Source organism: Doryrhamphus excisus, chromosome 21 (genome assembly GCF_030265055.1).
Source record: "Doryrhamphus excisus isolate RoL2022-K1 chromosome 21, RoL_Dexc_1.0, whole genome shotgun sequence".
Taxonomy (NCBI): domain Eukaryota; kingdom Metazoa; phylum Chordata; class Actinopteri; order Syngnathiformes; family Syngnathidae; genus Doryrhamphus; species Doryrhamphus excisus.
The window spans coordinates 511,865-535,583 of record NC_080486.1 but is presented as its reverse complement, the minus strand read 5'-3'; the positions used below and the strand labels follow the sequence as shown (position 1 = coordinate 535,583).

The 23,719-nt window shown below is 48.1% G+C and overlaps 1 protein-coding gene across 7 annotated transcripts in view; it reads right to left on the bottom strand.

Moving 5' to 3' along the window:
- LOC131108418 (partitioning defective 3 homolog) overlaps positions 1-23,719 on the bottom strand; it is a 192,215-nt gene that overhangs the window by 129,321 nt on the left and 39,175 nt on the right. For 6 of the 7 annotated variants that reach the window (XM_058059327.1, XM_058059333.1, XM_058059326.1 and 3 more), the window contains 3 exons: positions 17,428-17,602; positions 4,411-4,595; positions 1,677-1,814 (listed from right to left, as the gene is read on the bottom strand). In XM_058059327.1, the coding sequence (XP_057915310.1) occupies positions 1,677-1,814; positions 4,411-4,595; positions 17,428-17,602 (498 nt within the window). The remainder of the gene's footprint in view (positions 1-1,676; positions 1,815-4,410; positions 4,596-17,427; positions 17,603-23,719) is intronic. The other variant, XM_058059332.1, reaches the window with a different exon arrangement.

Genomic DNA, 23,719 nt, shown 5'->3' with positions numbered 1-23,719 from the left:
ATTTCTCACTCCACGGGGCAAATCGGAGAAGCCGAACGCATGAACCCTAATCAAGAATTAGCGCTGGAAGAAGCTGCGGCACGGAGGGGACTGCAGCCAAGGAACTAAGGACATGCAGCAGATGTGGGTGGAAGATGGAGAGGATTCAATGAAGACATCTCAGTAGAATGGGTGGAAGCTGAGCTGAAATGGAGAATGATACTACAGCCACCGATGGAGAACTGAACCGGCCACCTTTGGACTGGTTTGGTCAATTGGACATCCTAAACTGGTTGGTAACTGGTTCCAGGCCCCACCATGGCAAGCCAATTTGCACAAAGTAGGACTCATTATTAAGAAGTACAACATTTTCATAGTTATAGTTTTAACACTATTAGAGCCCTCAGGACATGACATAACACCCCTATAGTCACCTTTACATTTGTGCCACCCAACATAGTAGATATAGATCGAGTAGATATAATCATAGAAAACAAGACATCCAGTAAATAAGATAAAACCGACACTTTGCTTTTTCTTTTCGCCGAGCTAAGAACGGCAAGAACGACAACTTCAAAGTTCACCGCAAGGAAAATCATACATCATCTGTGTACTCCTGGTCCATGTTGAAACCGGCATGCATGGGCTCTATTTAGCGACTGCTTAGGCGATCATTCCCAGCGACATCCTCAAACGCATGACTCGCTCTTAGTTTTACTTTGAAAGTCAAAGCGCCGTTTTCGTCCTCCTGTGCGCCTCGTTTTCTATTCATGGAGGCGGAGGACGCCTGATCAAATATGAATGGCTGAAGCACTTGGAGCGTTCTGAGCTTCGCCAGGCATAACAGCTGCTTTACTGGCGTTCGGCACCAAAGGAGAGAAGATGGACTTCAGGTACGGCAAAGTACCCGGAAACATGATGTAGTATAAACAGGAACAGCGTGGACATTAATGTGGTAATATGATTATTTTAATAATAAATAATAATCATAATAAACATTACTACCTACCAATAACGAGCAATAATGGGGAATCTAATCAGTGACTTTCACATGTGACCATGCCGTTATTGTCACTTCACATGTTACTACTACTACTACTAATACTACTACTACTACTACTACTACTGTCAACCGTCTCTCAGATACAATTTGTTTTCAATTCACTGGCACCCAGCCTAGCGTGGGTGTTTTGGGGGCCAGGAGGAAGTGGGACGTAACAAAGCCATGTCTTTACTGTCAAAGGTGAATGAAGCGGGCGTGTCAAAAGCGTCCTCCGTGGGTCAGACAAGGTCGGGTGTTAGTTCTTCCACAAGGTCCCGTCCCAAGGTCATTTCTATTCTGCCTACAGCCGTCTGTCACTTTCCATAACTTTCAAATGGAACACTTTACTCCCCTTGACAGGTGGAGCAGAAGCGGGACCGGTGGCGAAGCCACACAGTCACAAAGTGCAGACGGAACATGGCGGCGTGGGCCAGGAGACCTGGCACCTTTCAGAGGAGCCAGTCTGACATCTATGGCGGTGACGGAACGTTGAACTGTAGCTTCCCAAAGACGGCGGCCCAGATTTAGGACGCATGTACTGTATGTGTTATATATCTCATGTACTTAGGAAGTACAGTATGATGCAACCATTGATGGCGTGTCTACAAACGCTCCACACTAGAAGAGGCTGGGACGTTTTCCAAAAGCGGCGTACCTGTTCTTGGCGGTCAAGCCAACGGTCCACCATTGGGTGGTTGGTGCTGAGGGAGGATCTCGTCATTTCTCTTTGGAACCGAGTGGTCCTGCCACTTGCATCCCGAGGAAGACTCCGGTAGGCCTGGACTCCCCGGCCCTTCACAGAACACCACAATAGCATCTTAAAGGTGGAGCTTATTCAAAGACATTATGGGATGCCAAAAACCTGGTTGATGATCAGGGGACGGTCTTTGCTCGAGTTTGGGAAAGGATGAAATTAACAGAATGTTTAATTAGCACAGATGATGAAACAGTCAGACTGGATGCTAACATGGTCTTCAGTCCTCATGCTAACATGACATCGTTATATGCCAAAACAAACAATATGGTGGGTTTTTTTTAATGGCGGTCAGGTGGTTGCAGAGCCTCAAGTCCATGTCCGTGACATAGCATTCAATTCAGGAATGAAATAATTTGTAGTTATGGCATAGACAACTAGTTTACCATCTTCTAAATGCTGTGATGAACACGATTAGAGCTCTCAACAAATGAAATAACACCCCTATAGTCACCTTTACATCTGCATTGCCCAATAAAGTAGATACATTAGGAGACAATACGACATCAATAAGACATATTGTGTATGTATTTATGTATTTTCCTTCATCGAGTTATAGAAGTGGCGGACAACAGGAAACAACAGGAAGTCACAGGCCAGAAGTCACAGCAAGTCTTCGCAGGTCAGAATGTGGCGTGACGAGGCGAGGAAGCTTGGCCGTCAGGATTGTTAAACTTGACTCTACACGGATGACCTCGGGCACGACCTTCAACATGCGACACAGCGCCAGCTTTTACCACACTTCATAAAATCCAAGTGGAGAAGTAGCAGAACAGCTACAAGTTCTAGAAGGTAGTGGTGGGTTTACTAAACCAGGAGATCCTTCCACCAAAGGACGCATCACGGACATTGACAATGGAAGACACGCCCGCTTGGACTCCACAATCCCTTCTGGATTCTTTATTGCTTACACGGCATTCCTGGAACCTCAGACTGCGCTCAAGGGAATAAATATATGGACTAATACATTGGACATGTGGTCTTTATGGACAGGAAAGACACAGGCTTGGCCCCGGCATCGCTGCCTGACAGCCCAGTATGCTAAAGTCATTGGAAAGAATATACATAGAACAACCCAACATGGAGTTTGTTATCAAAACGAAGAAAGAGCCATTCACGTCACGCCATTGGAGCCCTGTGGGATAGTCCCAAGGCTCAAATTCAGGATGTGAGGATGGATACTGGAATACCCATTCTACGCAGTCAACTGTAGTACCAAATGTGACCAGTAGGTGCAGTTATATCCTCAGGAACGTCAACATCTGAAGAAGAGACACTGGCTTCCGGCATGAGAACATAGCGGCACACCAAGGCGCTCGTAGGGCGTGTCCGACCACAGTGCACCATGCTGGGCCACACCAGGCGGCCCTAGCTCTCTAGCCTGGTTCTACTGACCTCCGGGGCGGCACACTGGGGCGCTCGTAGGGGGTGTCCGACCACAGTGCACCATGTTGGGCCACACCAGGCGGCCCTAGCTCTCTAGCCTGGTTCTACTGACCTCCGAGGCGGCACACCGGGGCGCTCATAGAGGGTGTCCGACCACAGTGCACCATGCTGGGTAGATTCCATAGTCCAGAAGTAAATCAACAGCAGAGAAAAGGAATGAATGAAGAAATACTGGAAGTAAAACGTTCCGATTTTAAGATTAGAGCTCTGGTGTGATGTCATTTCCTATCTTCTTGTTCTAAACACGTTAGCGTGGAAATGGAGGGCATGAAGGCAACGCGTACAACGCGCTAGTGAAACGATGTACGCAGGAATATGCCCAGGTTTCAGTGTCACTCTGACACACCACTCTGACACGGGCCGGAAAGGACACCCCCCCCCCAAATAAAGGCTTCATGGGCGTTTCCCGTGGCTCCCCTGGCGTGGAAGTGGGCTGTCAACGTCGCTGAGGCTCGGACAAGTGGAGTGGCTTTAAAAAGGATTAGCAGACGATGCAGCCCGACAAGCTAATCGCATGGAAGGCTGCTGTGTCACATCCCTGCACTGCATTGTCCTCCCGGAGAGAAGTAGAGGTCTGGGGGGTGGGGGGGTGGGGGGGGGGACATTGTTAGGATGATAATTGTCTCCCCTTCCCGCCCACATGGAAGGTGCAGCTTCAGGTTTTATGTGCTGAAAATTCCTCATCAGATGATCTTACGGATGAAGACATTGGAAGCAAATGGGTGAAAGTGAAGAAGAAAGGATGCGGTCTGATGGATCCTGGAGGAATCTGCTCCAGTCCAACTGTAGTACTGTGCTTACAGTACTACTTCAGATGCAGTACCCAGCAAACACTGTCTTCCCAAACTAGCAGTCAAATAGTATAAAAAAAAACATAACATAACCTACCTGGCAGCATCCTTCTAAGTAAGTAATAAGAGTGTAAAGGCGACTATAGGGGTGTTATTTCATGTCTAGAGGGCTCTAATCACATGTAAAACCACCTGTAATCACTAAAATATTCCTTTCATAAATAGGAACTCCTACTTTGAGTTGGGTCTAGAACCAGTTAACTGCCAAAAACTGGTACTATAGTCCTACTGTCGTATAGTCGTATAGTGTCGTTTTGGGGGTGCCAAAAGTGATCATTCTGTATTTTTGATACACATCCGATTCCGTGTAAAAAAAGAGGAGTCAGTGTAAGAGGTACCTTGCGTTCCAGGCTGTTGGTGCCACCATCCGTGTGGGGCTTGTGGTTATACTTCTGGAAGCCAGCGGTTGTGGACCAGCGACTCGGGTTCTTTCTGGACGGTTCTTCTGTGCCAAGTGGAATTTCACCGGCGGGAAGGCCGGCCAGGGAAGGATCGCTGCTCCGACGGACACGGAGAGGCATGTCTAGGGGGGGAAAGCGTAAAAGAAGACAAACTGAGGAAACGGCAGCAATTCCAGTCCACCTGCTGATGGACACGCTAATGGAGGAAGCCTGTCACGGGTTCCTCGGGTGGGATTCCATAATTTAGCAACTGGGTTGTTGGATTTTATGTCAAAGCCAACAATGAGGCTCGTTTTTTCCTCCAATAATTTGTCCAAGAAAACACTGCACGCCTTCAACATGGCTGGTTTGTCTTGGCTGAAGTCCTGTAACACTAAAATATGGAAAAGGTAGATTTCCTCTACACGTGATTTAAACTGCACAAGTAAAAGCACACTTGTGAAAGCTTTGCCTTGGCCAAGCTAGTGCAAACAGAACAACTTTCCAAGCAGATGACTCACAAGTTACGGATCATTGTGACATAATTCATACAGGAACATATATTCTAACAGTGCCAGAAGTCACGTACAATTATCTTCACAGTAAACTACACCGGAAACACGCCGCTGTGTGAGAGCTACCACAATTACCACCCTTCAACTCAGACTCCGGAAAAACGGCCAACATTTGGCGTCCCGGCTGCCAAAGCAAGTAGCCGAAGGGAAGCGCCAATCGTCACTGCAGTGAAAACACGGCTAAGAACTCTGCCGTTTCTCAGGGAAGTCAGCTAAGAACATGGAAGCGCCGGCTGAGGTGGGACTCGTTAGGATTCTCCCAAAAGGCCGGTGGATGTGTTCTTGGATCGTGGAAGCAGCCTGAGCAACACATCCATGGCTATGCAAACAGTTTGCTAACCAGCTGTCATCCATCCCCGCATGGCCGCCGTGCTTCCATCTCATCCTCCAAACACGAGCTCATAGACGCCGACTCGGCTCCGCTTTAATGCCACGACAAGAGGAGACGGCGTCAAAGGCAACGTGAAGCGATTGCTGTGGACGCCTCCAGGAACGAGCCTGCATCCTCTTCCATCCTAGACTTCCATCCTTTTTCTCAAAGCATCCCTGACGTGATTCATCAGCTTTGCTAAAGTATGTTCTACTAGCTTAGCATCATCTTCCACACTGACCCATTTTCTAAGCAACAGTGAAAATGACATTTAGGGTTGGTGGTGACGTCCATGATGGACGAGCGCTCGCAGCTCAGGCTCCTTTCCAGAAGTGGGGGGGGTCTCAATGAAAGCAGCGTGCTTCAGTATATTACTACCAAAAGTAGCTGAGTGATACTCTATTTGATGAGGATGTGCATATTAATATTAATCATAGCATATCAATCAACATGACATCACCAATTCTGTTCCAAGGCAGGCACCTTAAAAAGACAACAGGAAGACACAACATGACACCCGTATGGACTTACCAACTTACCAGTCCAGTTCCAGTATCAGGAAATACAAACAGTCACAGTCAGCCTTCCGCCATCGTTAGCATTAGCTGATGCCTGGCTAATAGTCCGTTTAACATTTTTTACAACATTTATTGTCTTTCACCGATGGATGATGACAAGGACACAGGCGGCCTCAACACCCGCCTGGAGTGATCATGTCACCGATGACCGCATCGAAGGAACACCTTATAAGAGACATCGTGAATATATCATATATATAATTCCTTTTTTAAATCTGAATTATATTTAAAAAAACACAGTTTTCTAGGGAAACAAATCCCAATGAGAAAATTCAGGCCTTAGTGAGTATTCGGTAGTTTTCCAACTTTGGACGTTTGGCCTTGGCCTTGTCTCCCAAGAGACGTTGTATCCCATTTAATTCAATCATTCAGTCCTTCACCATGACATGCTTTTTTCCAGACATCATCCATTTTGATCAGCTTTGAAGGAAATGCTGTTAAAGTCCATTCATGGAATGTCTTGGCCTCCAAGGGACTTTTATTCTCGCCGGAATGGGAAGTAGAGCTGTCCTAAGGGGAAGCACACAATGCTGATGTATGTTAAAAGGTCTGGAATGCTTCCACTTACAAGGGTGCTGATTGATGCTTGATGTCCCGTCGGGGCCGTCGGGAAAGTAAAAGCATCCAGAAACGTGCCGATATCCCAACCGTGCATCTGTTGCTGTCACACAGCATGAAACATTTGGATTTGTTTCACTTCATTTGCTGCAACGTCACAGGAGTTTAAACAAGCAGCTGCCCAGGCACCATGGGATGGTTTGGCACCTCCACTGTAGTCCTGGATGGGACGCAACTCTTCTAGGTTGGATTTGACTTAGCCACCTGGACGAAGATTAGCATTAGCTGCAGGTGCTAACATGACAACGGGCTAGCAATTAGCAAGAACTCAAATCTGAATCCAAATTCAAGCTACTATTGGGTTTGGATTATTTTCTTCATGGGGCCAACGCCATCCCTCGGGAAGCCATGATGGCTTCCTGTGCGTATTCCGTCTGCTTATGAAGGACTTGGATTGGCCAACATCTGATCCCACAAATTCACAGACACGCTACTATGGAAGTACGATAGAGCGACACACAACACAGTTCAATACCTCTAATAACTCTTTTGTATGTACTTTAGCTTTCACTTTCACTTTCACTTTCCTGTCCTCCACACAAAACCTGTCATCTCCTTTGTCATCTCCTGTCATATGTTGCCATCCAGGTGGATCAATCTCTTGCAAACGTATGCAAATGTATTGGTCATGTGTGGGGTGGGGTGCTCTTAGTGCCCCCCCCCCCATTACATTAAATGGACTTCAAGCCCCCACATTCATTGAGGGCTATGATTCTATATATTATTATTATTCTATACGTGAGGATTCTATCGCACACAAAACGCGTTACAGACGTTTAGTCCTCATTAATTACTCTTTTTTTATTGGGGGGGGGGTATTTGGAGGCTCCAAGGGTTTGCTTTAATAACTCCTACCCCCAGTCGGCCATCGATCGAGGCTGGTGGGGGTGGCCCCTGGCTAATAAATTGGAGCCCTGATCCAGCCCGTATATATAGGGGGGGATTAAGGCCAGGGGGGGGGGGGGGGGGGGGGGGGGGGTCAGTCTACAGGGGCTATTACCTCTTATTGGTTTGACCTCACGTTTTCATTCACCTTGGTGGGGGTCGGGGGGGTTATATATTAGCTTGTTTCAATCAATGGACGATATCAATCTATCACTTGGCCCAATGGGGCGTACGACTAAAGTGCCATCATCATGACGGCATGAAACATCTGACCATACAAATAACTACAGCTAATATTCGGCAAATCTAATGGAATAATGGACGCAAGTGCGTGTTTGATGTCCTGCGTGTGTACCGTGGGTACACCAGGGGTCATTTGGGTGTACGTCGGAAGGGAACTTGTACGTACCCTGAGGGCCTCCTCTCATTGATCATTTCCACGATAGCTGAATGAATTGGAGGGAAATGCCGCCAATGAATAAATTAAATAAATAAATAAATAAATAAATAAATAAAAGCCCTTCCCTGCGGGTCCCCAGGGGCCTCCCTTCCCTTCTTGCCCTCAAACTGATTTGAATAAAAATGCCAAGCGATGGTGGCTTTGGAAATTCTCTAAATGCTTTCTTTTCTTTCCCGGGTTACTTTGAATCAGTGGAATAGCTGAATAAGTGATGGCAGCGGCCCATTTAGCCCCCCCTGCCCCCCCCCCCCCCCCCCAACCGCTGACTACATATTCATGTCCCCCGTGAGCAGCCAGGACTTCCACTGAATACATCCTGACCCCGGCCGCCCACGTGGGACAAAAGGCTCCATTTGAGGTGAGAGCAAGGCGGTTTTGGGGGGTGGTGGTGGGGGGGGGGGGGGTGTTACCGTGGCAATAGGGATGAAATATGTAAAGGACACAGACTCAAGGCCAAGTGGGGACATGAACACAACTTTCTCAACTTATATTTACAAAGCAAACGTCATGTAGTACCATACGGCAACAATAGGAAGGTTTCATATTTATACAAATAACATCCATTTCTGAAAAGAAAGTAGTTTGTGTGTCAAGGAAGGATCGTGGGCCAAATTACTTCCCATGCTATGGAAAGGGTACATTTCCATAGCATAGCATGGCTATGGAAAAGGTACATTTCCATAGCATAGCATGGCTATGGAAAAGGTACATTTCCATAGCATAGCATGGCTATGGAAAAGGTACATTTCCATAGCATAGCATGGCTATGGAAAGGGTACATTTCCATAGCATGGCCAATCTCCAGTCCAGGGAAAGATCTAAAAGGTCTTTCAGGTGGAAGGTGACGCAGCCAACTCCTCCATTTGGTTACCCTGCTGTGTTTATTTTGAAGTTCTGCAGGTTCCTACGTCAGCCAGACCCTCCTCCATAATAAGGTGTCTGGTGAGAACACGTTGGAGGTTGCCTTCTCCTTTGGAGTGGAGACAAATAAACACACTTAGCAAGCTTAATGGCCGTGACACCATTAGTAAGGAACGTCTTTATCTTAGGTGGCATCGCCCAGATCCTCCTTTCTTCCTTACCGGAGCAAAATAAGGCTGGAACAGCAGCTGCCCTTGTAGTCTCCCTGGGGGGCAGACGCTAACGTGACTCATGCAAAGGCCAGAACGATAGCAGGATACTAGGGGGCGGAGTCAGACGGCTGTGCAGGAATCATTATAACTATATTATGTCTTATTTTCTCTAATGTCTACTATGTTGGGTACTAAAGGTGACTATAGGGGTGTTATTTCATGTCTAGAGGGCTCTAATCATGTTAAAGTCTCTAAAAGGCTGTAAACGGGTTAAGCTTGAAAAATATGGTGGAAATTCACTAATTGCCGTCGGTTCTGGAACTAATTCATCGCCACCAACAGAGCTTCTACATGTTAATGCCTTGCTCAAGGGAGCCCCAGCAGCGCCGTGGAACCAAATCTGAACTTGAACCCTCAAAATCCCCAACCAGGTTCCGTAGACCGACTACAATTTTTCCATGGAATTTCAAAAGTAGAAGTTTGTGTTGCGGAATACGGAATATTCTTCCCATCAACTCCTTCCCTGCGTGCCATTTAAGATATTTCACAGATGCCTCTTCATCCTCCTGTTTTTCATCAAAGCGGGCCAAAGAAGCGGGGCGATGTCCCTGCCACATTCCCATCTTCCCACTCACAGGACGGCTCGCTAAGTCGGCTCGCTAAGTACTTACTTTGGCCCACGATCACAGCTTTGATCACACAACGCGCTTTCACACGCCTCCCTGATTTACTGCTGCTCTGCCGGCGCAGGAAACCGACGTGACGCCGTGCAGCAGCTACTCTGTCAAACTTGGGTAGCTAACCCAAGCAAAGGTTTGGAAACCTGTTTAACCATAATACACCCCTGGCTGGTTTAATGGTCTCACTGGTCGGAGCTATGGAAACCAGTAGCAGCCGGCAGACCATTTTTATTTATCGCAGATATCATTTTTAGACGTCTTGCCGAAGATGTTTCCATTGTGTGGAATGGTATGACCCACAAAGTCCACAAAGGATGACCATCATCGGGACACTACAGACAGATTCCAGACAGGAACTCCTTTAATCACGTTATTTTTGTTCACTGGACGCACACACGTGAGGCACCGTGTGTCCTGCACTGGTGATGCGTTCAAGCACACTACCAACGTGCTGACCAATAATAGGCTTTGCCAGAACTTTGATGAAGAGGAGATACACCATCCAATTCAAGCTTCCTAGTTAACAGACGTTGCAGAGCGAATGGCTGAAGCCACACAGCAGCTAGGGGGCGGGGTCAGTGTGTGGAAGGATGCCGACCTTGACACAAGCAGGTATACAGGTATGCATGTATACAGGTATGCATGTATACAGGTATGCAGGTATGCAAGTATCCAGGTATGCAAGTATCCAGGTATACGCGTATACAGACCTTTTTGAGCTTCCATTCCACTCGTATTTAACGCCCTGCTGCAGGGTCGACTGGTTTCACGCTATGCTTCAAGATTGCTGCTTCTAATGACTGACTCCTGCGTGGATTTGACCTTCCAGTCTGTGTGTGCACGTGTGTGCATGTGTGTGCACGCGTGTGCACGTGACAGACATCAGTCCTGTTCCCCAAAGGTGCCAAGCGGCAAGAATAAAAAGTGGATAACCAATAAAATACTGACCTGACTTTGATGTTAGCATGACGGAACAACCTGCTGGAGTCATTTCCAAGCTAACTCGAGTGAGTGTGTGTGTGTGTGAGAAAGTGTGTGTGTGTGTGTGTGTGTGTGTATCACAATGCACCAAGGAAAATACTTTCCAAACTTTAGAGAGAAGTTACCAGCGTATTCCACGTGTTTCATCATTTCCTACAGAATGTTACCTTTCTCATTTTACTGTCAAGTTCATTTCTTTTTTTTTGGAATGTTGCCGTCATGCAGTCCTTACGCGAGACACGAACACACCACTCTCTTTCCTGCGCTTCCGATAGAAAGATGGAAAAACAGCAAGGAATGCTCGTCATGGACACACCTATCCCGCCTAACAAGGCGGCTATTCAAAGAGCTCCAGCGAGGTTTTCTAGCCATGCTGTCAGCAAGTAGGAACAGGTACTTTCATTAGAACATGTCATACTTGCAGTATTTTGGGAACTTCATGTACTGTACTGAAAGATGAGCCGAGCCACCTAGTTTACATCCCAAGGCACGCCACCAAACCAGAACGTGTGAAGAACAACTGCTTATTTTTGTTGCTCTTTTATCATCTCGTGGATAAATTACACCTCAAAAAAAGCAAACATGGCATAAGTAGAGCAAAAGTCAAGAAGCTGACGCTAATAGCTAATAGCTAATAGGTAATAGGTAATAACTAAACAGTAAGCCTTTTTAACATCCAAAATAAATAAATACTCCTAAAGGCTCTTGAAGGTTGGCAGGTTGATGTTGGTACCAAAGAGGCTCAACATAGTCCACTAAGCCATTTTGGGTGATTAGCTTCTTCTTCCAGACTCTTCATCCCTGTGGACCTAGCAGCCCCCCCCCCCCCCCCCACATCGTTAGTCCCTTTGTGAGACGCCCCTCCTCTTCCCCTCCCTCCACTTCCTGCGCTGACCTGCCCCATTGTCTTCTAACAGGAGGTCGCTTGCTAAGTCTATCAGCTGTGAGAGCACGCGGTGTAAGGGGGGGTGTGTGTGTGGGGGGGGGGGAGGGGGGGGTCACCCACATTTTGCATCTGACGCCTGTTGGCGGAACGGGAGAATCCTCTGCTGTCAACGTTGGACACCGAGCTTCTAATTATGCAAATGTCTGAACATAATGTCATCGTCACATGACCACATTTGTCATTTGTTCATTTTCCCACACCCACCCCCCCCCCCAGCTCATAAACACGGCAACATGAACACATCATGATTGCATCACACAGGCGTTCTCCTTTCCTCCTCCTCGTTTTATCTCGGGAATCATGATGTCACCATGATGCCACATTCAGGCTCCATCAGTAATTTAGGCGCTCGTGCTGCACCAGGAGGGGGAGGCGAGGCCAAAGGTCAGATTTTGGTGTCTTTTCTTTCTAAATGTGGTTTAAAGGGAAAGTACACCTTTTTTAGAACGTTCCCCATCATCCATAATCCCCACTGTATGGAAGACATGGAATACGTCTTTTATACGGAGCATTCTAAAGACATACAAAGAGCTAAAAACAGGGCAGCTGAGGATTCACGCAATGGGATGCACCTATTTGATTATGATGATCAAAATGTAGTTAATCATTTCATTTAGTTTATCAATGAACAAAGTTAAATAATCTAGTAAGCCATGGGGTTGTTGGTTGAGGAATAAAGTCCTGCTATGTCTTCCTTTCCACCAACTAGCACATTGCTGACCACCACGTGATCGCCCCCCCTTCCGGGAGTCTGTGACTTTCCCCATTGTAAAAAAAAAAAAAAAAAACTCTCCAATCGTCAGTTATGTTCCCACTCCCTGCCCGTACACAAACAGACCAAAACGGCTCCCCAAAATAGCCCCCCCCGTGAATACGTTATCTTGGGACTCCACGTGTTTACATAGTTAATGAAAGCATGCAGGAAACATCCCACAGGGCTCCACTAATGGAGTCCAATGTAGTAGCTCAGATGGGAAAGGTCACGCCATCCTTCTTTGGAACGTCCCTCTGCAACGTGTCTGGCATGACACCCAAGTCGGGGCAAACAAACGCGTGTCCCGGGGTTACGGGGGCCGGCCATTTAAAGTCCACGCTTGCGTGTCACAGTGGACATGACCACCATGCTTCCACTCTGGCCTGCGTGGTCTTGTGTTGCTCCGAGTGAGCGAGGGCCAGCACAACCAAAGCAATCAAGTGTCCAGATGCCCCCCCAGCCCCACCCCCCCAACCCACCCACATCTGCATGATTCAGCTGTTCGGCTCCGGCTTTATGGGGACCCTCGCTGGAGAAATGCAGGCCTGATACTGGAACACGAGCCCAGCAGTGCTGAGTGGGGTCTTTTCCCACTTGATTACCAAAACAACGTCTTCAATGGCCGCTTCAATGATGAGCTATAATAGTCCTGGAATGATATTACCAGCGTATGAGTGTTTTTATGACTAATTGTCCCGATGAGTGAACTGGCAGCCACTCGTTAGCAGTTTTAGAGCCGTGGTGCTCCCCGTGCACGAGTGGGGAGGAGTCGTGTGAGCACAGCTAATAGCCACTCGGCTCACGGGGGCAGACGATGGGGCTCGGGGGGCAGGGAGGCTTTAAAAGGGCCATCATTGTGGCCGGGATGAACCTGCCCAGTTTGAGGATGCTGATTCGTCCGGAAATGAAGTCTCCATATTGGACTTGATTTCGGAGTCAAGTCCTGACTTTGAGAACAGTTTGGGTGTCATTTTTTTCGACTTTTTCCAACATAGCATCCTGCACAGGGAAGCGTCCCCTTCATGCCTTCAAGCCAGGATTCAGGGTTGATAAAGGGAATATTGTCACAGAGCATAGAAAACCTGTATGACTTCTAAATATGGGTTTTCACATTAGAGCCCTGTAGACCTTACTAACACCCCTATAGTCCCCTTTACACTCCTAGTATTCTTTGTTACATCATGTTGCTCAGGCTACAGGGTCGGGGGGGGGGGGGGGGGCAATCGGCCACTGCTAGCATAGCGAGCTAGTTAGCCTCTCCAATTTACTCATTACCTTCCGTGTCCTCCACAATCACACACGTTAAACACCTTCAGTTTAGCTTGTAACACACACACAAAGCAAGAAGCTAGGCTTTGCTAGGGGCAACACCTTAATTATGTAGTGATATCGAAAAATCACGTGGTGTCCCATCATCACAATCGTTATCACTGACGTACATTAAAGCCTTGTCCCTGTTGTATGATGTAGTGGTGGTTTAAGTCCATGTTGTATGATGTAGTGGTAATTTAAGTCCATGTTGTATGATGTAGTGGTGGTTTAAGTCCATGTTGTATGATGTAGTGGTGGTTTAAGTCCATGTTGTATGATGTAGGGGTGGTTTAAGTCCATGTTGTATGATGTAGGGGTAATTTAAGTCCATGTTGTATGATGTAGTGGTGGTTTAAGTCCATGTTGTATGATGTAGTGGTAATTTAAGTCCATGTTGTATGATGTAGTGGTGGTTTAAGTCCATGTTGTATGATGTAGTGGTGGTTTAAGTCCATGTTGTATGATGTAGTGGTAATTTAAGTCCATGTTGTATGATGTAGTGGTAATTTAAGTCCATGTTGTATGATGTAGTGGTGGTTTAAGTCCATGTTGTATGATGTAGTGGTGGTTTAAGTCCATGTTGTATGATGTAGTGGTAATTTAAGTCCATGTTGTATGATGTAGTGGTGGTTTAAGTCCATGTTGTATGATGTAGTGGTAATTTAAGTCCATGTTGTATGATGTAATGGTGGTTTAAAGATGTAATAAGCCAGTGGTGTCAGGTTTTGAGTCAGCAGGTTGGAAGAACATGTCCTATGCCCCCCCCATCCTCTCCTAACTAGTTTCAATGAAAGCAGCCTGATTTCATGGAGATCCATAGGATAAGCGTAGCAAACCCAGAAGCCATAATTCAAGCTATGAGCTCGGTCAGCCCGACATGAGAGCAGCGATTGCACCGCATTACCAGCTCACTGGTAGAGGGGGAGATTGAGGACGTGGTTCTGGACCAGGGACAGATAAAGCGAGAGGGCAGATGACAGATAAGTATCGGTGGCTGCTATCGGACCGAGCAGCACACGGTTCCAAAACCTGAACCTGCTACTTTTATCTATAATAAGCAATCAGCGCCTTTGGAAGGCCCCCAAATCCACTGGGAGACGCTCAGCTGGAGCGGCAGGCCCGTCGTCAGCTGAAACCTTGACATAAAGTCACAACAGCCACCTTTAGGAGAAATGTAACGTTCATGGAGAAATGTAACGTTCATGGAGAAATGTAACGTTCATGGAGAAATGTAACGTTCATGGAGAAATGTAACATTCATGGAGAAATGTAACATTCATGGAGAAATGTAACGTTCATGGAGAAATGTAACATTCATGGAGAAATGTAACATTCATGGAGAAATGTAACGTTCATGGAGAAATGTAACGTTCATGGAGAAATGTAACAACAAAACACGAAGCAAGAACGACGCCAAGGTGGGCACTCGTGTCACGTGTTGTGTTTATATCTCCACGACTTCTATACGGCCTTGGCTGAGGGCACCCCGTCTTTTAGTGGAGGTTCACCCAGACAAATTGGATTAGAGAAAAGTGCTTCTCTTCAAAAGACACCTGACACACACACAATCACACACAAGTGCACACACACACACACAAGTGCACACACACACACACAAGCACACACAATCCCAGTAATGACCGCACCACCCTGTTAGGACTTGGCATGGGTGGATGATACTTTACTGATGCTCCCGTCTGAGAGTACCGGTACTTCCCTGGAATATATTACATGCAAAGGTTTATTTACCTTGGATAAATAACTCAATGCTGAATGATACGGCTATCGATACACTCATCCGTCGCTATATCACTTTTTCTTTTCCAAATCGTAATTAATAAGCAATGGCTATTTCACGGTTGACTATGGCATATTAGTAGTAAAAATATATGCCCAGCCCCCATGCCATGACCCAGACAGGGACTGGGAGACTGGACCCAATTAACCACCAAAAACGAGGGCGTGCCAAGCGTTTATTTGAAGTAAGGCCTGCGCCTGAGAGGAGGCCTTACCATGAGCCACACTGTCCGTGTGTCCATCAATCAAACATGCGGAGTATTAATAATATTAATAACACCACATTATTGTATGAAAGTGCAGTTCCAACTTTTGGAGGAGGTGTTTGCCTGGAACATCTGCGTCGTATTCCCAAGAACAACGCATGCAGGAGATATCTACTGTAATAAAATATCATATCTGGGTAGAAAGAGCAACAACAGAGTATTATCTCTCTTGCTAAGAGATTAGCGTGATGGGCAGAATCATGATTGACATTCATTATTGTCATTTAGATCTCATCTCCAATCCAGTTATGAACATTAGCACCTGCACGGCTCCTGCTAGCATGCTAATGGAAAATGGGCTCCCAAGGAACGTGAAAGGGGACACTTGCCAGTAGTCATCAGGGAAATCAATCTGATCATTTTAAATACCCCCCCCACCCCCGCCTCAGAGCATCGCTAGCAAAGGTGCTACAGGTGCTAAAGACGTTGATGCTCGAGAAGCAATTTCACTGCCAGTAGTTTCCTCGTTTGCATCTCAGCAGGGAGACTAGCGTCACGTCTAAACATGCTAAATTTCATTTGTGTTCATATGAAAATTATTCTTTTTGTTCAACTGGATTAAGAATCCTGCATAATTAGACTGATTGGTGCACATGTGCCTTAGGCTGGCCACAGTAAAAGGACACTAATATGCAGAACTTGCACATACTGAGACAGATTGTTGGTGATGTTTGGGAGAATTGGGACCGTTTTCCATTTTTGAGGAGAATGGAGGAGAAGAGGGGTCTTCAGACATTTTATCTGAGGAGACCAGGAGCAGGTGAGGGAAGTATAACACTAAGCGTGTTCTTTTCTTGCCATATGTCATATGTCATATGTCTATATATATATGAGTTACCAGCAGTAGACCACCAGCTGACCAGGTATTAGAACTAGCACCCCGTTGTCCTGGTACCACAGGTATTTGGGCCATGGAAAAGCCCCCTGCCATGGCAGCCAGTCCTCTGGGTCAGTCACCTTTAAGAGTCAAGCTGCCTGAAGATGAGCTTCCTTCTAACTCACCATGAAAGGGTTCCTAGCCAAGAAAAAGGCCTTGTCTGAGTAAAAGTTTGCTGCAGAGAGGTTGCAGGACTCGGGAATGAACTTTAGCCGAGTGCAGGTGAGAAGCGAGCGTTGGAATCTTTGGCCGTGAATGCGCTTTGAAGTTGAAGGCGGCCGCACATCAACCGGCTGTTCCACTTCACGCAACGCCAAGACCAGTGTAGCAACCTCACACTCCACGGCGCTTCAGGGTTACGTGCGCGTCCGCCGCGCTCGGGCACGTGCGCTCGTGCTCACGCATGACTGAGCGCCTCCACCGGGTCTCGGCGCCTCGCTTTTTATGCGACACTGGGATGGGAACATCGGCATCGGCTCTGCGCACGACACGGCCTTGACAGACAGGCGGATCGCCACCGTGCACCTGAAGCATGACGAGTCCGACCATCCTTCGACGTCGGCTGACTTGAAGGCGGAACGTTTTCCTTTTGTCTCCAGCTGATGATCTGACAGCCAAGCTGATCCAAGTCGACGTCAGCTTTGTTTGCACCTTTACTCTACCTACCCTACCCTACCATACTCTACCTACCATCCCTACCCTACCATACTCTACCTACCATACCTACCCTACCCTACCTACCCCTACCAACCCGAGTGTTAGATATAGACCCACCATGTGACGACATGGGGTTCTGAGACTCACTTGATCTGAGAGCAGACGGGGTGACCTCGATCTCGCTGTTGGCTTGGTAAGGCTGGAAGGCCGACGTGGAACTCAGCTCCCCGGAAAACAGTTCCGGGCTCTGCGTGCCCGTGGAGCTGGCGCTCGTGCCGTCGCCTCCGTTGTGAGGATCCTGCTCTTCAAAGATGGCCACCAACTGATGACAGGAAAATAGAAATTAATACATTTTATGACATCTTAGTTTTCTTCTCATTTCTATGTGGTAAACAACACAGATGCTCTTTATGGAAACAGGAAGCAATTAACAAAATTATTTTTCTTGGCCATGTCGCTTGTTGCTAGGCAGAATCGCCTGCATCCCAGCGGCCCATAGGACCCCCATAGGACCCCCTGTTCATCGCTCCCAGCTGCAGCGGCCGGCCTGTGGGGGCCAGTCACTAAATAGATAATGGAGGTAATAATAAATAATAATAATAATAATAATAATAATAATAATAATAATCCAATCATGAGGCTATTATACATTCTCGTGGTGTCTCAGTGACGGGCGGCCTTCTGACGCCGCCAAATCAGAATAGCAGCTTTTCCACAGCACCCCCCCCCCCCCCCCATTGTTAGCCAACGTTAGCCAGAGGAAGGTGTGGAATTAGCTTCAGCCTGAAAGAGACACGCTAATCATAGCATCAGGCTGCAGTCGGTAGTCCAGGATGAGCTAATGACGACGAGGAGAGCCGTGTGAAGACCAGACCAAAGCAGAAGACAGAAGGAAAGAGATTTGCCCCCACAGGGGCCTTCACTGTCCAAGTGGCTGTGATGAGCTAATGAATAATTAGTGACAACTAATCAGGCTGCCTCCTCTCCTCTTGCCTTCCTGCCCGTATTTAGCAACTGGATGGGTTGTGCCTGCCAGCCGTCCCCTCAGAGACGCCATGAAAGACCCAAGATGGGACTTACTAGACTGCATTCTTGGGGTGCCCAAATGGGCTCCGTTTACAAGTCTGGTCATTTACCCAACTCCTCAAAGAACAGCATCGCCGTAGTTTCTGGTGTACGAGACGCACCGGCGTGTAAGTCATAAAACGACATACCAGGAGGCAGATTAGATTATCAGATTATCGACATCACAACCGCAGGTCATTATTACGCAATATACATCTTAAAAGGAACGCTAAAATCATCACACAGCAATGTAACACTCAAAATGTAGATAAGAAATATACAAGACAAAAACCAATATCAATAAAAACTATTGTAACTTCTTCCCATCATGCAAAGCGGCTCATTGGTCATGGCTGTTCAGCTGTCCTCATGCCGGAAGCTGCAGTGACACGCCAGATCCAGCAGATGGCGCTGTAGAGAAATAAGCTTGTCTGCTGAGCGACGCTGCAGTTGCTTTTTAGGGCAGATGTTTGTCAGAAATGTGGTATGAGGTCACATCACCACTTTTACAGCCGAGTGAGCAATAACGCCAACTTTCATGTTTGATTTATTCCGTTATCTCCGGCCTGAGGAATTCCCTTCCCAGACGGTCCTTGCCCTTTCAGTCTTCAAGCTACTTTCAGCGCTGCCTGTCTGAGCCGTGGACACGAGGTCCTTCCTGGCCACAGGGAAAAGTTGATGGCGAAGCTTCCTGCCGCAACGTCACAACAGCCTTCACACAAACGTCCCTCAGTGGGAATCGGTCACAGATGCTTTAGAAATTGGACCGTTTCATTCACGCCTTCCTCTTTGTGCACACGACACGTTGGGTTATTGTTTTTCCAGACTCAAACGTGCTTTGTGGTGCACGTTTGGGAAGAGCGCGTCTAATTGTCAAGAGCAGCATGACAGCAGCAACTATCTGGCTAAAGGACGCGAGATGGAAAGGTTGGAAGTTTCCTATTCCGACTCGCCAGGTTCCACTTCCTGTCACAACAGCTGCCTGTCCGTCACCATCCAACCCAACGTCCAGCAACCAACTGCCGGGAGGTGACGATGATGATGACACGTCCAGGGTGAAGAACCTAAAGGTTGCATTAGAGATCCCAGCTTTTCATGTGTGGAAGAGCGAGAGAAGCAAGACGGGCCTCGGAAAGAAAAAAAGCGAATGTCAGAGATGCCTTTCATGTTGGCCTCTTTAATCTTCTCCCCGCATTTGGCAGCAACGCCGAGATGGATGGGAAGCAGCTGAGAAGGAGACCAAGAGCTGCTTTGACAATCCCTGGCTCCCTCGCGTCTTTCCTGCAGCCCTCCTCCTCCTCCTCCTAAGACGCCCGCCACCTCCCAAAAGCTCTGATCTGCCACGGAAGCCGGGCATTCCGATTGGCGGCGTTACAAAACAGCTGTCCAAGGCGCTCACCAAGCGGCGCCATGAAGAAGAAGACAACGGAGGTTATCAAGAGTCTTGGCTAGCGTGCCACGAGACACGTAAGACCTGGGCCGCCGTGCTCCGACGCTAATCCGCGTCCGCCAGGACCTTTGCTTGTTTCGGGCAGAAAGAGGACATAAGTCGCTCTGCAGGAATACTCTGCTGCTTCCTATTCCTTTCCCAACATCAAGCATTCAGTGTTGAAAATAAATCGTAAAGCAACAAACCAACCAATCCCCAAACTAACTAAAAAAACATGACCAATAATACACCAGTATGACGTCTACTGCAGTAATACTAACATAGACGGAAGAGAACTCCAGCAGAGAAAACAAGGTGTGAAGGCCATGATTGACCATCTCACCTGCAACATCCATCCATGCGTCCATCCATCCATACCTCCAAGTTGTCATGACCTCCAGCAACATCAGTGGACACGGCCTCACCTCCTCCATACCGTGCCGGGTAATATTAATATTTCATCCCTTCCTTACGTCTTTTATTCCAATTGGAGAAAAGAAGCAAAGTGCTTAGTCCTGTACTTTTCCTGCTCATTAAGACCATCAAATATTTAGAGTAGAAGTGTCAGGCACTCTGGCCTGCCTTCACGTGCATATCAAATACCGTTAGCTTGGATGCTAACCCCCCCCCCACTCCCACCCAGCCTGAGAAACGTAGGATGACGGCTGCAGGGGTTGAATCCTCGTGTGTCTTTGGGCAAGCATACTTAGAAAACGTTGGGATGTCTTGGTGAAGGTAAACGGTTATGAGATGTTTCATTTCAATATGGAACGTTAGACATCTTCCACAAGCCCTTCCCCTCGCCCCCCCAGACCGCCAGCCAGTAAGCAAGTCAGCTAGGCAGCTAATGACTCATTTCAAAGTCTGACGTGAGTCGTTCTGCGAGCCCATCAAAGGTTCAAATCTGCTATCCGCTGATACACCGTGCAGAGCCGATCGCTGTGTACACGCCACTTGGAGAAACCACCGATACATCCACCGGCAAGGCGTGCCAGCCAAGTGGCGCAGAGCATCCGCCCCGCACACACACGCTCTCGGACCCACGTGCACGCCGCCCGCCGGTGGGGACAGCAGTATCTGCCATCTGCAGGTCTGAGTGCTTCCAGCCTGGAGGCAGAGGAGACAAAAGGCAGGGAGGGGGTCTGTCCTTACGGGGAAATACTGTGGCTGGGTCGACACGCTATGTCAGGGGAAACACACGCACACGCACGCGTCATGATGGTGACATGCTCAGGGCTGCAGGCACATGATGCAATGAGGGCAACCACTGCACTTTCACCAAAGTGAAAGTAAAACCTACACTGGATGTTGATTCTTGGCATTGGTAGATCAATGACTGAATCCTGACTGATTCCACCTTCTCCTTGGAAGGAACGCAGGAGACTACAACCCTGTTTTTGGCTTCTTCAAGGTCAGAAAGGACGGGCCTGTAACTGAATTGAGGACCCCCCAGGGGGAACGTGAGCATCAGTAGTTGTGGGTCTCTGATCGCTTTAGGGTTCTTGGGATAGGCTCCAGCTTCCATGCAGCCATGACTGAGGGCTGCGTGTCATTTCAACGTGTGTTTAGAAGGCAGGTCGCCCCCCCCCCGGTGAACACACCACCACAGGAGGTGATGTGAATACCAATTGTTGTCCCACGTCCCCGGACACAGTCGGGGCCAGACAAAGATGGACACCCACTATCGTGTCAATGGAGTTATTAGCTAGACGCCAACCCATTGCTGCATGACTACTATGTCTTCTGTAATTGACATATCCGCTCCCATGAAGAGAGGGGATGTGGGGGGGGACGGTGTGCCCCACCCTGTACATTACAGAAGGCCACATGATGGGGGGGGGGGGGGGGGGGGGGTGTCAGTCTGGGGAGTGCTCCTGAACTCCCGTAACCTCAATTATTCAGCATTAGACTCCGCTATTGATTTCCTGTTGGATCGACTTACTGAGTCGCGAGCGCGGGGACTGTGACATGCTATAGCCTTTTCTGGGAGCGATGGATGGGAGTCTGTTGGGGGGGGGTAGACCCACTGATGGGGACCAGGGTGTAATTAAAGATACCCCTTATCAAGGCCGTGATAGATGAAGATGTCACGCCAGTGGAGATAGTCGGCGGGTGGCAAGGAGAGTGGTTGGTTTGAGTCCGTGACCTTGAGAGAAGGAGGCTGACATTGCTGGTTTCCCAAGACTGGGACTCCTCCAGAAGGAGCAACAATATTTACACGTGAAAGGAAACGCTGTGGCCGTCAGATATGCAGAGAGAGACTAATTGGTGGGGTGTTATTGCTGGCGTTGAGGTATTCGCTCAGTCCAACTGTTTTTCCAAGCGGACACGAATGGCCGCTCTGACCTCAGCAAAAACAAATAAATCTGCGCCGGGGAAGAAGTCATGTCTGCCTCCATATTTCTCACAGTCGTCAGCGTCAAACAAGTGATAAAAGTGTTTCCTACAACAGAACGGCAGCAAAGAGGAAATATTGGATTCTTATCAGCTGGAACAGCTGAAAGAACACAACAACAACGTCGAGAAACTCAACAGCCAATCACAGCCATCCATTAAGGCCTTCCAAAAGTACACAAAGTGTGAAAGAGCCTTTTGGTCCGGCTTCCATGAGGTAGCACCACGGCCACGCGGGGGTCAGCTGATGTTGGAGACCATCCCACGGCGACTTTACTTCTCCTCCCTCTGCCAGTTAGAGCAACGTCCTCCGATGAAAACGTCTACTTGATTGCGTCCTCGGGCTCGGCTGAAGCCCCGCCCCTTCACTCCGCGTCGACTTCGAAGCGACGGTGTTGTGATACTTTGCCAGCGTACTTGACGGGCATGTTTTTGCATGTCTGTCAAGAGCAGCCATCAAAGGACAGCACGAGCAGGAAGTGAAGTGAGCGCATCAAAGTGTCTGCAAGGTCATCTCAGATCATCAACGTCAAAGACGCTTTGACCCGAGTTTCAACAAACAGTCGGAAGAGCAGCCTGGAGGCAAAATTCACTTTCATAAACAACACGAAACTTCGCCAGAGTTGAGCGCATGCAGAAAGTTCTCCAAAGTGTTTCCGCTGAAAACTCGGAGGATTAAGCGAAACACCAAAGAGAGTTTAGCCACAGGATGACGGGGAGATAAGGAGAGATAGATGCGGAGGTAAAATAGAGATCTGCACTTCACAAGATGGCTCGGCAGCTCAGCGCCGCCTCGCAAATGGCGGCGTGCATGCAAATCAGCCCGTGGATCAGGCTGTCAAGGAGCTGGAGAGGATCTGCACTTCTCCAGCGTCTACAAGCCGGGAATCCACACTCAACCATGCAAACCTCCTCCTGCTCGCCCTCTTCTTCTACACTCCATCGCAACTTTCCACAGAGTGCTACTTTTCCCGCCACTTGGCCATTTTCCCATTTGCGAACATCCGCTCATCTTCATGTCAAGCAATAAACGATGTTGGTCTGCAGCGATAATCACCTGCCATCATTGAAGCAGGCGAGTAGAACAACCCTCGACTTCGGGTTCTTTCATCTGAAACCTTGGAACCACCAACGGCCCTACCAAATACCTCCTGGTAGGCCGGGGTGGGAACCGCTTGTGACCTTCATGATGTGACGTGACAGGAGGTCGGCTTGGTAGACATCCAGAGCATCCAGAGCAGCTGATTTCCACAGATCAACAGTTTGTTCGCAGCTCGTACGTGATGGATGTGGCAAAGAGCTTGGAAGAGAAGAAAGGTTCTTTCATCATCCATCTGTATGCAACACGGGGCGCTGCTCTGCTGGCCCGCCATACCGAGACCAGCTGGAGATCCCCTCCACTGTAACACACATGCAAATCCTCTAAGCTGGTCTCCAAGGTTCCTTTGGAGAGCCCAGCCTCCAGTGAAAGCCAAATGGCGGCTCCTCCAGCAGGTGGACAGCTGATCTGCGTAGAAAACAGGCCTTGGCTCGTGACGAGCCTTGACTTGC